Source organism: Siphateles boraxobius, unplaced genomic scaffold (genome assembly GCF_051911475.1).
Source record: "Siphateles boraxobius isolate OS27281-9 unplaced genomic scaffold, OSU_SipBor_1 25, whole genome shotgun sequence".
Lineage (NCBI taxonomy): Eukaryota > Metazoa > Chordata > Actinopteri > Cypriniformes > Leuciscidae > Siphateles > Siphateles boraxobius.
Window position 1 is genome coordinate 36442137 of NW_027508866.1, and position 12864 is coordinate 36455000.

Below are 12864 nucleotides of genomic sequence, written 5' to 3' on the forward strand. Positions count from 1 at the left end.
ACATAATTAAAGCTGCCACAGTTGAATGTATGAAGTGACCAATACTCCACATTTTGTTTTTTCAGGGTAATTAAGTGCATTTGAAGTGCACTTTATATTTTGGAAATTTTCAGTGTGAATACTCTATTTATACTTTATGAAACGGTTAGTTGCAGTCCTTGATTCTGATTGGTCAATAGCTGTTTTATTCACGATAAAACACGCTGAAAACACGGCTATGATCGCTTCACCCAACAATTCTATGTATCACTACACAACACCCCTAGCAACCACTCTTAGCAACACAAACACATGTTCTCATTGATTTTGTTCATTAAAGCTTATAGGGTAGTATTGTGAGAGGTCGAGTAGCGAGTGTAACTACCTGCATTTACAGTAGACATAGCATTTTCCTTCAGGTCGGTGCTATATTTGCAATAAAAAAATAAGTTTAAATGTCCGCTGCGATATCTTGTCGTTTTAACGGTTAAAGGGTTTTCCCGAGCCTTGATGCTAATCATTTATCAGTTGCGTCTTTGTTCAAAGTTCACACCAAGTTTCAGTCCTTTCAATGTAAAAGTCTTCTCTACTGACCGACTCACTCTTAAAGACAGTTTTTGTCGCCATCTAATGGTGAAATAATGTGAAATAATGCCAGGGACTATTTTTTGCAGTGGAAGGAAGACTTTTAGTGATTTTACATCATGAAAGTTGCATAGATACATATTTTTCAGCTTTAATATTTGTATTGTGTTGTAACCATTTTATAAAAGCATTAAGGAAAGAGAGGCTAGTGCTGTATTGTGAATAAATCACCCGTGATTCCCGATACAGCACTAGCCTCTCCTACCTTATTGCTTACACCTATTCAGTGGTTTCCCATATGCTTCATTTCAATTTCAATTTCCTTTCATTGTCATTGCATGTATTATACAATGATATTAATTAGCAAACCTTAATTTCATTGTATAATGCATGCAATGACAATAAAAGGAAATTGAAATGATGCATGTGGGAAACAATTCTCATATTATTCCCTGTGCTCTCAGGATGGTTCTTCAGGAGCATCATGAACAGAGAGCTCGTGACGCCTGTAGTCTGATCACTGACCTGCTCACGACACCGCTGAACCTTCCCACAATCCCCCACGAGACGCTCAGGTCAGTGCCGTCTGTGTTCCTGTGTAATCACCATGGGGAAATCTCTCAGTAAAACTGGGAGCTGGCAAAAATATGATTTTGCCAGATGAGAAGTTTATCTAGGTATCCTTTTTTTAACTCTTTTAATTCCTTTTATAACTGTTTTAATTTTCCTTTCTTTTATTTTGTCAATTATTTTAATTCCTTTCAGTGTAAAGCACTTTAAATTACAATAGTGTATGAAATAGCCATTTTCAGGAAACGGCTGAAGACGCATCATTTTCGGCAATATTTGATCCATTAATACAAACACTTTCTCTTCTATTCTATATCTGTTTTTTTTTTAAAGTGCATGTACTGCGTTAGACTAAGCTGGGAAGGGTCATAGCACTTGCATATTGTTGTCTTATTGTTAGTTTAACTGCTTTATTGCTCTCATTTGTAAGTGGCTTTGGATAAATGTAAATGTAAATATAAGTAAACTTGCGTTGCCTTTCTGTTCCATCACTCCTGCAATCAGCTAAATGTGATGCATCTTTACAGGAACCTTTTGGCAACCCTGTGTTTTTGAGACAGAGCCAGTGTTTTGTTTTGGAGAAGGAGCACAAATCACGCTTAATATCCTTCTGTGTTTCAGGAGCAGAAGTCAATCCTCTGGGAAAAATAAGAGGATTCCCAAGAACCAGAGCGGACCACACAGACGCTCGGCATCTTCTCTGGGAAAGACTGTTGTGCTTCAGGGAAAAGCCCACGGCTCATTAAACCAGAGGCTCGGACTGCACAGACCAGGTTCATATTGTGTAATTGACTGATTTCATGTATTAATGGTGATCGTGATCATTTTAAAAACTAAGTATCGCTTCAATCTCACGTTTCACATTCAGCCAGTGATCTCCCGGGCGATCGGTTATCCCAGGTCACACGGCGCGGGATGCTGTCCGACCCGAGAACCAGACGAGGGACGAAGACCGTTCATCAGAGTATGGAGTTTCTGAATGTGTTTTTGTGAAAATATCAGAATCAGAATGAGGTTTATAGCCAAGCATGTGCACAAGGAATTTGTCTTGGTGAAACTTCTAGTAAAACAAATACAGTTTTACTAGTGTGTGCAGGACACTATAGCTCATTTATGTAAGTGAGGAGAGCAAAATAAAGTAAACTGTGACGTATTATACGAGTTGATTTAAATGCTGTTAAACGTCAGATATTTTAATGAAATGTAAGAGATTTCTGTCCCTCCTTTAACTGTCTGTTCAGCCAAAACTCTGACGCTTCAAAACGATCGGTTTATATGTGAATAAAAGCTGAAATTAAGTGTGTTCATCATAAAGCGATCGAGACTCTTCAGAAGACTTGGATTAAATGCTCATTTTGAAGCAGTAGAGTTTAAAGCAACAAATGAATTTGTGTTTTGAGGGTGAGTAAATATACAGTCAAACCAAAATTTTTTATTTTTACTAGTGTGTGCAGGACAGTATAGTTTATTTTGCTCTCCTCACTTACATACATTAAGTAAACTGTGACATATTATACACAAATATTCTTCATACAGTGACTACCAGTAAAATTTCAAAAAATTTGGGACCAAAAATGATTGGGACACTTTGATCTGATCATGTTTTGCTGAAGTGTTTTTTCTTTAATTGCTAATGCACCTTTTTACACCACAGACTGAACAACATGAAGCATTGCTTGGTAATCGGTTGAGCTAAACTGGTATTATCTGATTGTGTAGTTAAATTTCACAGCTGACAGATATTCAACATAATTCATGTGTGAGAGTCTAACAGAAGGACGGACAAAACCAGTCAAATATCAACTGAGTTTTTGTCATATTTTATTACCATTTTTAAACTATAGCGAATAACTGTGATAATGTGAAAAATGTCGAAGGTGTGTGAATACATTAATCAAAACATACAAAATATGTATGTACGGCATAATCTATATACAGATATATTTATGCAAGGATATATGCAAATATACAACATTCCTTCATATATTCAAGTTTGCTCTTCTGTAGTGATGAAAAATGGCTTCCACACATCTACAGCAAAACCGAGAGTAGTGAAAGAGAAAGATCATGTGGAAGAGAGAGACGTAGCGAGTCCTGATGACATCCACACGACTCTTCTTGTGGAGGACCATCGCTTCAGACACGTGAGACGTTCACAAACACTAACGAATGTCACTTACCAAGCTAATAAAGCTAACTCTAGAGGTGTCCTGAACCCTCTTATCTTATCCGCTTGTCATTTTAGAGCAAACATTTTAAATTGAAATATAATTTTTTTTTACTTCATTGAAATTATACAGAAAATTGGTACAAAAGCAAAGTTATATAAATATACATAAAAATTGTAGACAAAAGGCTAAATTGCTAAAAGTTATTGCCAGAAATGGGAAAATCAGAGCAATTTATTGGGGGTACAATCTACAAACCAGCCACAATTAAGTATTCTAAATGTGTATATACAGTGGTGTAGTCTACGTGATACGCAGGTATACGCCGTATACCCACTAGGAAATGTCAAAGATCTCCGTATACCCTCTTTAAAAAGCGTGAGGATTCGTAAACGTAACAACATCATTTTGTGAAAGAACTTTCATTCATAAATTCACCCCGCCGTGACGTCTGTGTTTGCGCAGCGACACGCATCGAATCGCGGAATCCAGCAACAAATGTAACTTAGCCTACTGTAAAGCGGAACGTCACGCAATTTGGCCATTTTTGAATGAATAAATCAAAAGTAATGATACAATGAATCAAATATCGATATGTACTAAGTGTCTATGAATATTAAAGCTCAAAAAGACTGCTATTGAAATAAACTCTCAATGTTCTGCGCGTTTCTGTGAATGAGCGCTCAATGTGTGCTCTACTACACTCGTGGTGTTTTCAGCGTCTATGAGGAGGACATGCACACATTTGAACTTCATTGCAGAGCTTTTATGAGTCACTTCACAAGAATTTTACCATTTCATTTGATAAAACTATCGTCATTCATATCATATACACACTCACAAACTTTAAAGTCTTCATTACAACCTGTCAAAATCAAGTTTTGTATAACTTGAAAAAAATATAACAGAAATATATTACTATTGCACAGTAGAGTATACTTCAAGTAGGCCTAATAATAATAATAATAATAGTTTATTTAAACACACAGAAGCTCAAATGTCTTTAATTTACAACCCACCAAAATAAAAGTTTGTAGAGATAAATAAAGTAACTCGAGGGAATTATGAAAGAAATTGCACAGTAAGATGTAGGCTACTTTTTAAAATAATAATAATCAAATCTAGGGGTAGGGGGTTGGATGGAGAGGGGGCTAGGGGGTACGGGGGGCTTGGGCTGGTATATAACAGTATACTCACTACAAAAAACTAGACTACACCACTGTGTATATATATATATATATCCAAGTGCAAAACCTAATAAAAGTAAGTAATTATGTTTGAAAATACTCATTTAGGAATCTAGGTAGTGATGGCAATTTCAAAACACTGCTTCATGAAGCTTCGAAGCCTTTATGAATCTTTTGTTTCGAATCAATATTTCAGAGCGTGTATCAAACAGCCAGAGTCACGTGATTCAGTAAATGAGGCTTCATTACGTCACAATACAAATACAGCTGTTCATTCATGTTAGTTCACAGTGCATCAACTAATGTTAACAAGATTTTAATAAAGTATTAGTAAATGTTAAAATTAACATTAACAAAGATTAATAAATGCTGTATACGTGCAGTTCATTATCAGTTCATGCTAAGGAATGTAGTTAACTTATTTTAACTAATTTACCTTATTGTAAAGTGTTACCAAAATAATAATGAAATGAATACCAGAGGGTTACTTTATTTTTCTTTATTGTTTATTTTTACAAGGACAATGCACAATTAAGAGTCATTTCACCAGAGTTAGCTAACAGCTAATTTACATGTGCTGTCTGTGGGCAGGTAAAGAAAATAAAATAACATACAATATTACATATAGACCACATAAAACATCACGATACAAATTTCCAGGGGTGCAAGATTAACAAAATCAGTATATAAAAACAGAATTTACAACACAGTCATTAGTGTTTGCAGATTTGTTCTGATAGTAGCCAGTACTTAAGCTCGGTTTTAAAAACTGTGAAGCTATCAATGCTTTATGGGTAAGGAAAAAACAAGTAACAAGGGATTTAAATAATGTTAGCTGGTCAAGGCAAGTATACAGTGCATATTCAGGGTTCCCGCGGATCCTCAAAACAGCACTAAGTAAGAAACTTTACCTTAAAATAATGTTTCCAAAATGGTTTCAGTGGTTCATCAAGTCGTGACATGGTGAAATGCACTTATGCCACAGCTTTGCGGTCCTTTATCTGATATATCCACGCTATGCAAGATTGCCATATCGGGTCGCGTTTCTGTAGTTCTAATGAGACATAAGAAAACTACTAATTTGACTTGCTTTACGGCAAGCGTTACAATTGCTCGTTTGTGATGTCGCAATACATCATACTTTCATAAAATCATGCATCATACTCTACCTTGTCTGTGGCCATGTGGATAAACAGAGAGCGTGTGCGTGCGACAGTCGGCTGCGGTACGCTAAATTATTTACGACAGCGGTAATGGACAATTCTGCGTCCAACCTGTAGGGCGACCACAGAGGAAAAGTTACTTGGTGTTGCTTTAAAGTCTTAAATTAGATTTTTAAAATATAAGGCCATAAAAGTCTTAAGTCTTTCCAAATTAAAACAATCTAATTAGCGTCCCTATTATTTTTTTATTATTCTATCTTTGTGGATTTGCTTGTTCACGTGACAATTCGCATCACATTGGCGGCAGAATAACGTCTGTCTCCTGAGAGGAGGAGGAGGGAAGAAGAAAGTTGGTAAATGTCAGTAGTTGTAAGTTCATTCTTTATGTGCGTAGGGGTGTGTGATGCGTATTGTCTACTATGATATTGTAATAATTGGTTTAACGGTGTACGAGGCACTGTGAGCTAGTTTCATATTCCCTTTAATTAAAACGTTAAAGTTAGATTTCCTATTTAAATATTGAATATTGATTTAAAAAAACAAAACTATCCATAGCTTTATTTATGCAATTGTAAATGGAGTGTAAATATATTAATGCCGCTTCTGTGTTTCCTCTGCACTGCAAAGATGGATTTTGATTGAATGATTTAATTTGACTGGTAACAGTGGTACTGTATAATTAAGTATTATTGTATAAATAAGTATAATTACTGTATAATTTAATTTGAATGTTAGTATTTGACATAAAAGGTGATGCATACCTCTAAATAAGTTTAGAAAAAATGTCCATATATAGGTGAAAATGCCCCTGGAAATCAATTTAAGGTTGCAAATATTGCCCCTTAATAAAAAAATTTATTTCTGTCACTGCTGTGAACTGACCACTGCATAGAATATGAAAAATATGAATATCTTCGTGAGTCAGCTGTCAACAACAGGCCTAAACCAGCCATGGCACCAGCACACAAACACAATCAGTAAAATATCATCTAATTATTATCAACAAAACGTTGGAAATATCGAGACATATTTTTGTCAATATTGCACACCCCTAATGTACGCTATTAATTTCTTCAGGTCTTAAAAAGCCTTAAATTTGACTTTAAAAAGTGTGCAGGAACCCTGATACTGCGCTGGAAACATTATAGTATTGTGTTCTGCACATACGCCTTATTGCACAGAGGATCATGTGACTTTTGTTTCCTGCAGGCCGAAGAACCGTTCACAAGCGTGGATCACCTGCGAGATCTGGATCTGGACTCTTTAAGCACCGGTAGTGTTCTGAGTAAACTGGACTGGGCCGCCATCGAGAGGATCGTGGCCGAGGACGAGCAGAACTGAGAGATGGTGCACTAAACCTCCAGATGTTGCGCAGCTGTTGACTGTGAATGATTGTGGTATTTGTGTATGTGTATCATTTGTGTCTTGACTGTTTGAGTAAGTTGTCGGCACAGATTTGTGCGGAATAAACAAGAATCTCTCACAGGTGCGTTGTTGGTTTTCTTCCACATCGAGTCATTTCTGCACGCCTGACAGAACACAGAGCTCTTCACAAACAACACAAGCCTTCACATGTCTTTAACTTTTAACATTTCTAGGTTCTAATTACATTTAATCCTTTAGCAGACTAATGTGTAACTGGTGATACTGTAATAAGGTTTCATTTGTTTACATTAGTTAACAAACTAATATCCTACTTCTAAAAGATTTTATTAATCTTAATGTTAATTTCAACATTTACTTATAGGTTTTAAATCACACCAAACATCAAACTCTTCACCTAAATGTATTTTTAATGAACTAAAGATTAATAAATGCTGTATATTGCTCATTGTTAGTTCATGATAACTAATGCATTGAGTAATGCTAATGAATGGGACCTTACTGTAAAGTGTAATTTACCGTTGAATTTGTCTAACTGCATTTCTAAGATTTGTTTATTTGACAATCCTTTAATAAATACTGTGAAACGGAAGATCTCATATCTCCCAATTATTAATCCATTTCATTAAAAATGAGACCTGAGGTGAAATATTGTAATCGGACTGAAAGAAGCACAATTTCTATGAAGAAATGTAATTGTTTTCTATTAATTAATCGCGGCAACACTTTACAATAAGGTTCTGTTTGTTAGTTAACAAACGAACAATGAACATGACTTCGTTATTAATAATCTCGAAATTTACTAATACATTATTAAGATCGAAAGTTGTGTTAACATATTACCTTATTAGCTATTATTCAGATAATACTGAAAGAATTTCGTCTTCAGATTAGTTGGAATACAATCGTGTATTTATATTATTAGCTTAATAAATAAAAATGGATTTTGTATAAAAAAAATACAAGGTACAAAATAAAATAAAAACGGGACAATACAAGGGAAAAATATTGATCAAATTTGATATATTTATTGTCAAATTATTAAATATTTTTATATCGTTGAACAAATACTCAGTAAAAACTTCACCGACCGAGGACTTGTATTCAGAAGAGACTTTTATTTTGACTTCCGGCGTCCCGGAAGTGTCCGATATTATTGTCATGGCTGATCAGAGCAGTGATTCTGGTAAGTGTTTGAGTTTTATTCGTGTTTTATAAATAGTTTCTCTCTTATAAGTGAGAAGAATGTGTTTAAACTGCAGGACAGTGTTTTGCTGAAAGCTGTGATGGTTTACTGAAGTCAAATACTGTCAGAGCAGCTGTTATAATGATCTGAGGCTCCTCAGGCACATGTGATTCTGAAGATTATTTAATAATAATTCAAATATAGGAGCCTTTAGCCTTCGTTTCTGTCACTCATTGACTGCCGTATGAGTGAATATGTTTGCAACACCATGTTGGTTGGGCTTGTACCATGGTAGCACTATGGTATTCGTTAAAGTGCCCTGGATATACTATACTACACTAAACACTCGATATAATGCTATACTAATTCGCAATTATAATTGGCATATAGTTTTTATTTCTTTTATAAAGGTAGAAAATATTCTCTTATTTTCCCTTTAGATTATTATAATTATTTAATCAGTTTTATGATGTTAATTTTTGCCTATCACCCATAAATTATTCATCGCTGTAAATACATACACAAACTTTATATATTTTAATATAAAAGTAATTTCCCTTTTTAGATTATGATCAATAATTTTTTATTTTATAAATTTTTGCCTCCCACCCACACATATTCATCATTCAAAATAAACAAATACCCTGAAGTTCTTTTTGTGAAGGAAATAATAAAAATTCTGTTGTGAAAATCTTAAATGAAAATCATATTTTACCTTTAGATTATTATTAATATTTGTCATTATTTTATAACTTTTTGCCTGCTAGCCACAAATTACCCATTATTCAAAATAAATCAATAAATATACTTTTTATAAAGGTAATGATAGAAATTCTGCAACAATCTAAATAATAGATATTCTAAAATGACACAGTAATTTCCCCTATATAGATTATTATTATTAATGTTATTTAATAGCTTTAGCCTCAAACCCATATATTGTTCATAATTTAAAATAAATAAACAAATACTGTAGTACTTTTTGTAAATTGAAACTAAAATTTTATCTCAAGTTAATATTACTATTTGTCTTTGTTAATTTTATTAATTTGTATTTTATAGATTTTTGCCACCCATAAATGATTCATCATTCAAAATAAAATAAGAATTCCTCTAGATATGAATGCATTGTATTGTTTTCTGTGATTGTCAGGTGACTCCAGTAACGATGCAGACATCTCGTCAGTCATGGGCTTCTCTGGTTTCGGTGAGTGTTTCAGCTCAGACGTCACAGAAGCAGGAGTGTGTGTGTGTGTGTGTTGTGTCAGAGTCACATGATCACTTGTGATATTTCTTTGACTCAGGAAAGAAAGCTCGAACCTTTGACCTGGAGGCCATGTTTGAGCAGACGAGGCGGACAGCCATCGAGAGAAGTCAGCGAGCTTTAGGTCAGTGCGATTATTTACCTGTGATTCTGTCTCAAAGACGCCATTTTTACCTCGATCTTCTTCACCGTCACAGAAGAGCGTCAGAAGCACGAGGTTCAGGAGAGCAGCGGCTTTCGTCCCGTCAGCGCCAAAGACAAACCGTCCACATCCACGTCCAGGTAACGTCTCTATTCGATGAGGATTAGCAGCGTTCAGCTGAAATTAAAATTTAAATGAAAATTTAGCCCATGATTTACTCACCCTGAAGTCATCCTAGGTTTTTCTTCTTTCAGACAAATACAATCAGAGTTATATAAAAAAATGTCTCTTCCAAGCTTTATAATGGCAGTGAATGGCTGTTTCTGGTTTGAAGTCCATAAAAGTCCATCTATCCATCATAAAAGTGCATCTATCGATCATAAAAGTGCATCTATCCATCATAAAAGGGCATCTATCCATCATAAAAGTTCTATCCCTTTCAACTCAGTCACCTTGAGTCTCTCCTGTGTTTGTGTAAACAGGAAACAGGAAGCTGAGAGTGACAGTGACTCTGATGTCATCGGCCCACCGCTGCCTCCTCAGAAGGAAGAGGATGATGATGATGATGATGATGATGTTGTCGGACCTCCACTTCCGCCCGGATACAAGCGCAGCAACTCTGACAGTGATGATGATGATGATGATGATGATGAAGATGAAGATGATGTAAGTGTATTTTTCATCTTTTTACTCCCATGAACAAATTAGATGGTTTGTTTATATTATATACAGTCAAACCAAAATTTATTCAGACACCTTCAACATTTCTCTCATTATCACAGTTTATTCGCTATAGTTTAGAAAATGGTAATAAAATATGAGAAGAACTCAGAGTTATTAAATCAGTTGATATTTCACTGGTTTTGTCCGTCCTTCTGTTAGACTCTCACACATGAATTATGTTGAATATCTGTCAGCTGTTAAATTTAACTACACAATTAGATAATACCAGTTTAGCTCAACCGATTACCAAGCAATGCTTCATGTTGTTCAGTCTGTGGTGTAAAAAGGTGCATTAGCAATTAAAGAAAAAACACTTCAGCAAAACATGATCAGCTCAAAGTGTCCGAAAAATGTTTGGTCCCAAATTTTTATACATTTTAATGGTAGTCACTGTATGAAGAATTTTTGGGTATAATACGTCACAGTTTACTTTATTTTGCTCTCCTCACTTACATAAGTGAACTATAGTGTCCTGCACACACTAGTGACAAAATATATAAAAAGTTAAATCTGGTGTCTGAATAATTTTTGCTTTGACAATTGAGAGATGCATGACGAGTGATACATGACGAGTGATACATGACGAGAGATACATGACGAGAGATACATGACGAGAGATGCATGACGAGAGATGCATGACGAGAGATGCATGACGAGAGATGCATGACGAGAGATACATGACGAGTGATTCATGACGAGAGATGCATGACGAGAGATGCATGACGAGTGATACATGACGAGAGATGCATGACGAGAGATGCATGACGAGAGATACATGACGAGAGATGCATGACGAGAGATACATGACGAGAGATACATGACGAGAGATGCATGACGAGAGATGCATGACGAGAGATACATGACGAGTGATTCATGACGAGAGATACATGACGAGAGATGCATGACGAGAGATGCATGACGAGAGATGCATGACGAGAGATGCATGACGAGAGATGCATGACGAGAGATACATGACGAGAGATGCATGACGAGAGATGCATGACGAGAGATACATGACGAGAGATGCATGACGAGAGATACATGACGAGAGATGCATGACGAGAGATACATGACGAGAGATACATGACGAGAGATGCATGACGAGAGATGCATGACGAGAGATACATGACGAGTGATTCATGACGAGAGATGCATGACGAGAGATGCATGACGAGAGATGCATGACGAGAGATGCATGACGAGAGATGCATGACGAGAGATGCATGACGAGAGATACATGACGAGAGATGCATGACGAGAGATGCATGACGAGAGATGCATGACGAGAGATGCATGACGAGAGATGCATGACGAGAGATGCATGACGAGAGATGCATGACGAGAGATGCATGACGAGAGATGCATGACGAGTGATGCATGACGAGAGATGCATGACGAGAGATGCATGACGAGTGAGAGATACATGACGAGAGATGCATGACGAGAGATGCATGACGAGAGATGCATGACGAGAGATACATGACGAGAGATGCATGACGAGAGATACATGACGAGAGATGCATGACGAGAGATGCATGACGAGAGATGCATGACGAGAGATGCATGACGAGAGATACATGACGAGAGATGCATGACGAGTGAGAGATACATGACGAGAGATGCATGACGAGAGATGCATGACGAGAGATGCATGACGAGTGAGAGATACATGACGAGAGATACATGACGAGAGATGCATGACGAGAGATACATGACGAGTGAGAGATACATGACGAGAGATGCATGACGAGAGATACATGACGAGTGAGAGATACATGACGAGAGATGCATGACGAGAGATGCATGACGAGAGATACATGACGAGTGAGAGATACATGACGAGAGATGCATGACGAGAGATGCATGACGAGAGATACATGACGAGAGATGCATGACGAGAGATACATGACGAGTGAGAGATACATGACGAGAGATGCATGACGAGAGATGCATGACGAGAGATGCATGACGAGAGATGCATGACGAGAGATGCATGACGAGAGATGCATGACGAGTGAGAGATACATGACGAGAGATGCATGACGAGAGATGCATGACGAGAGATGCATGACGAGAGATACATGACGAGTGAGAGATACATGACGAGAGATGCATGACGAGAGATGCATGACGAGAGATGCATGACGAGAGATGCATGACGAGAGATGCATGACGAGAGATGCATGACGAGTGAGAGATACATGACGAGAGATGCATGACGAGAGATGCATGACGAGAGATGCATGACGAGAGATGCATGACGAGAGATGCATGACGAGAGATGCATGACGAGAGATGCATGACGAGTGAGAGATACATGACGAGAGATGCATGACGAGAGATGCATGACGAGAGATGCATGACGAGAGATGCATGACGAGAGATGCATGACGAGAGATGCATGACGAGAGATGCATGACGAGAGATACATGACGAGAGATGCATGACGAGAGATGCATGACGAGAGATGCATGACGAGAGATGCATGACGAGAGATGCATGACGAGAGATGCA

The 12864-nt window shown here is 36.8% G+C and overlaps 2 protein-coding genes across 2 annotated transcripts in view; both read left to right on the forward strand.

The window, feature by feature from the left end:
• cplane1 (ciliogenesis and planar polarity effector 1) overlaps nucleotides 1–7137 on the forward strand; it is a 91265-nt gene extending 84128 nt beyond the window's left edge. Inside the window, exons 50-54 of the mRNA XM_077243776.1 lie at nucleotides 1029–1139; nucleotides 1756–1907; nucleotides 2003–2098; nucleotides 3142–3278; nucleotides 6862–7137. Coding sequence (XP_077099891.1) covers nucleotides 1029–1139; nucleotides 1756–1907; nucleotides 2003–2098; nucleotides 3142–3278; nucleotides 6862–6993 — 628 coding nt within the window. The 3' untranslated portion in view covers nucleotides 6994–7137. The remainder of the gene's footprint in view (nucleotides 1–1028; nucleotides 1140–1755; nucleotides 1908–2002; nucleotides 2099–3141; nucleotides 3279–6861) is intronic.
• A 1001-nt stretch (nucleotides 7138–8138) lies between these two features.
• The window catches only part of wdr70 (WD repeat domain 70), a 116827-nt gene continuing 112101 nt past the window's right edge, over nucleotides 8139–12864 (forward strand). The window contains exons 1-5 of the mRNA XM_077243804.1: nucleotides 8139–8221; nucleotides 9375–9428; nucleotides 9526–9609; nucleotides 9683–9767; nucleotides 10110–10293. Coding sequence (XP_077099919.1) covers nucleotides 8197–8221; nucleotides 9375–9428; nucleotides 9526–9609; nucleotides 9683–9767; nucleotides 10110–10293 — 432 coding nt within the window. The 5' untranslated portion in view covers nucleotides 8139–8196. The remainder of the gene's footprint in view (nucleotides 8222–9374; nucleotides 9429–9525; nucleotides 9610–9682; nucleotides 9768–10109; nucleotides 10294–12864) is intronic.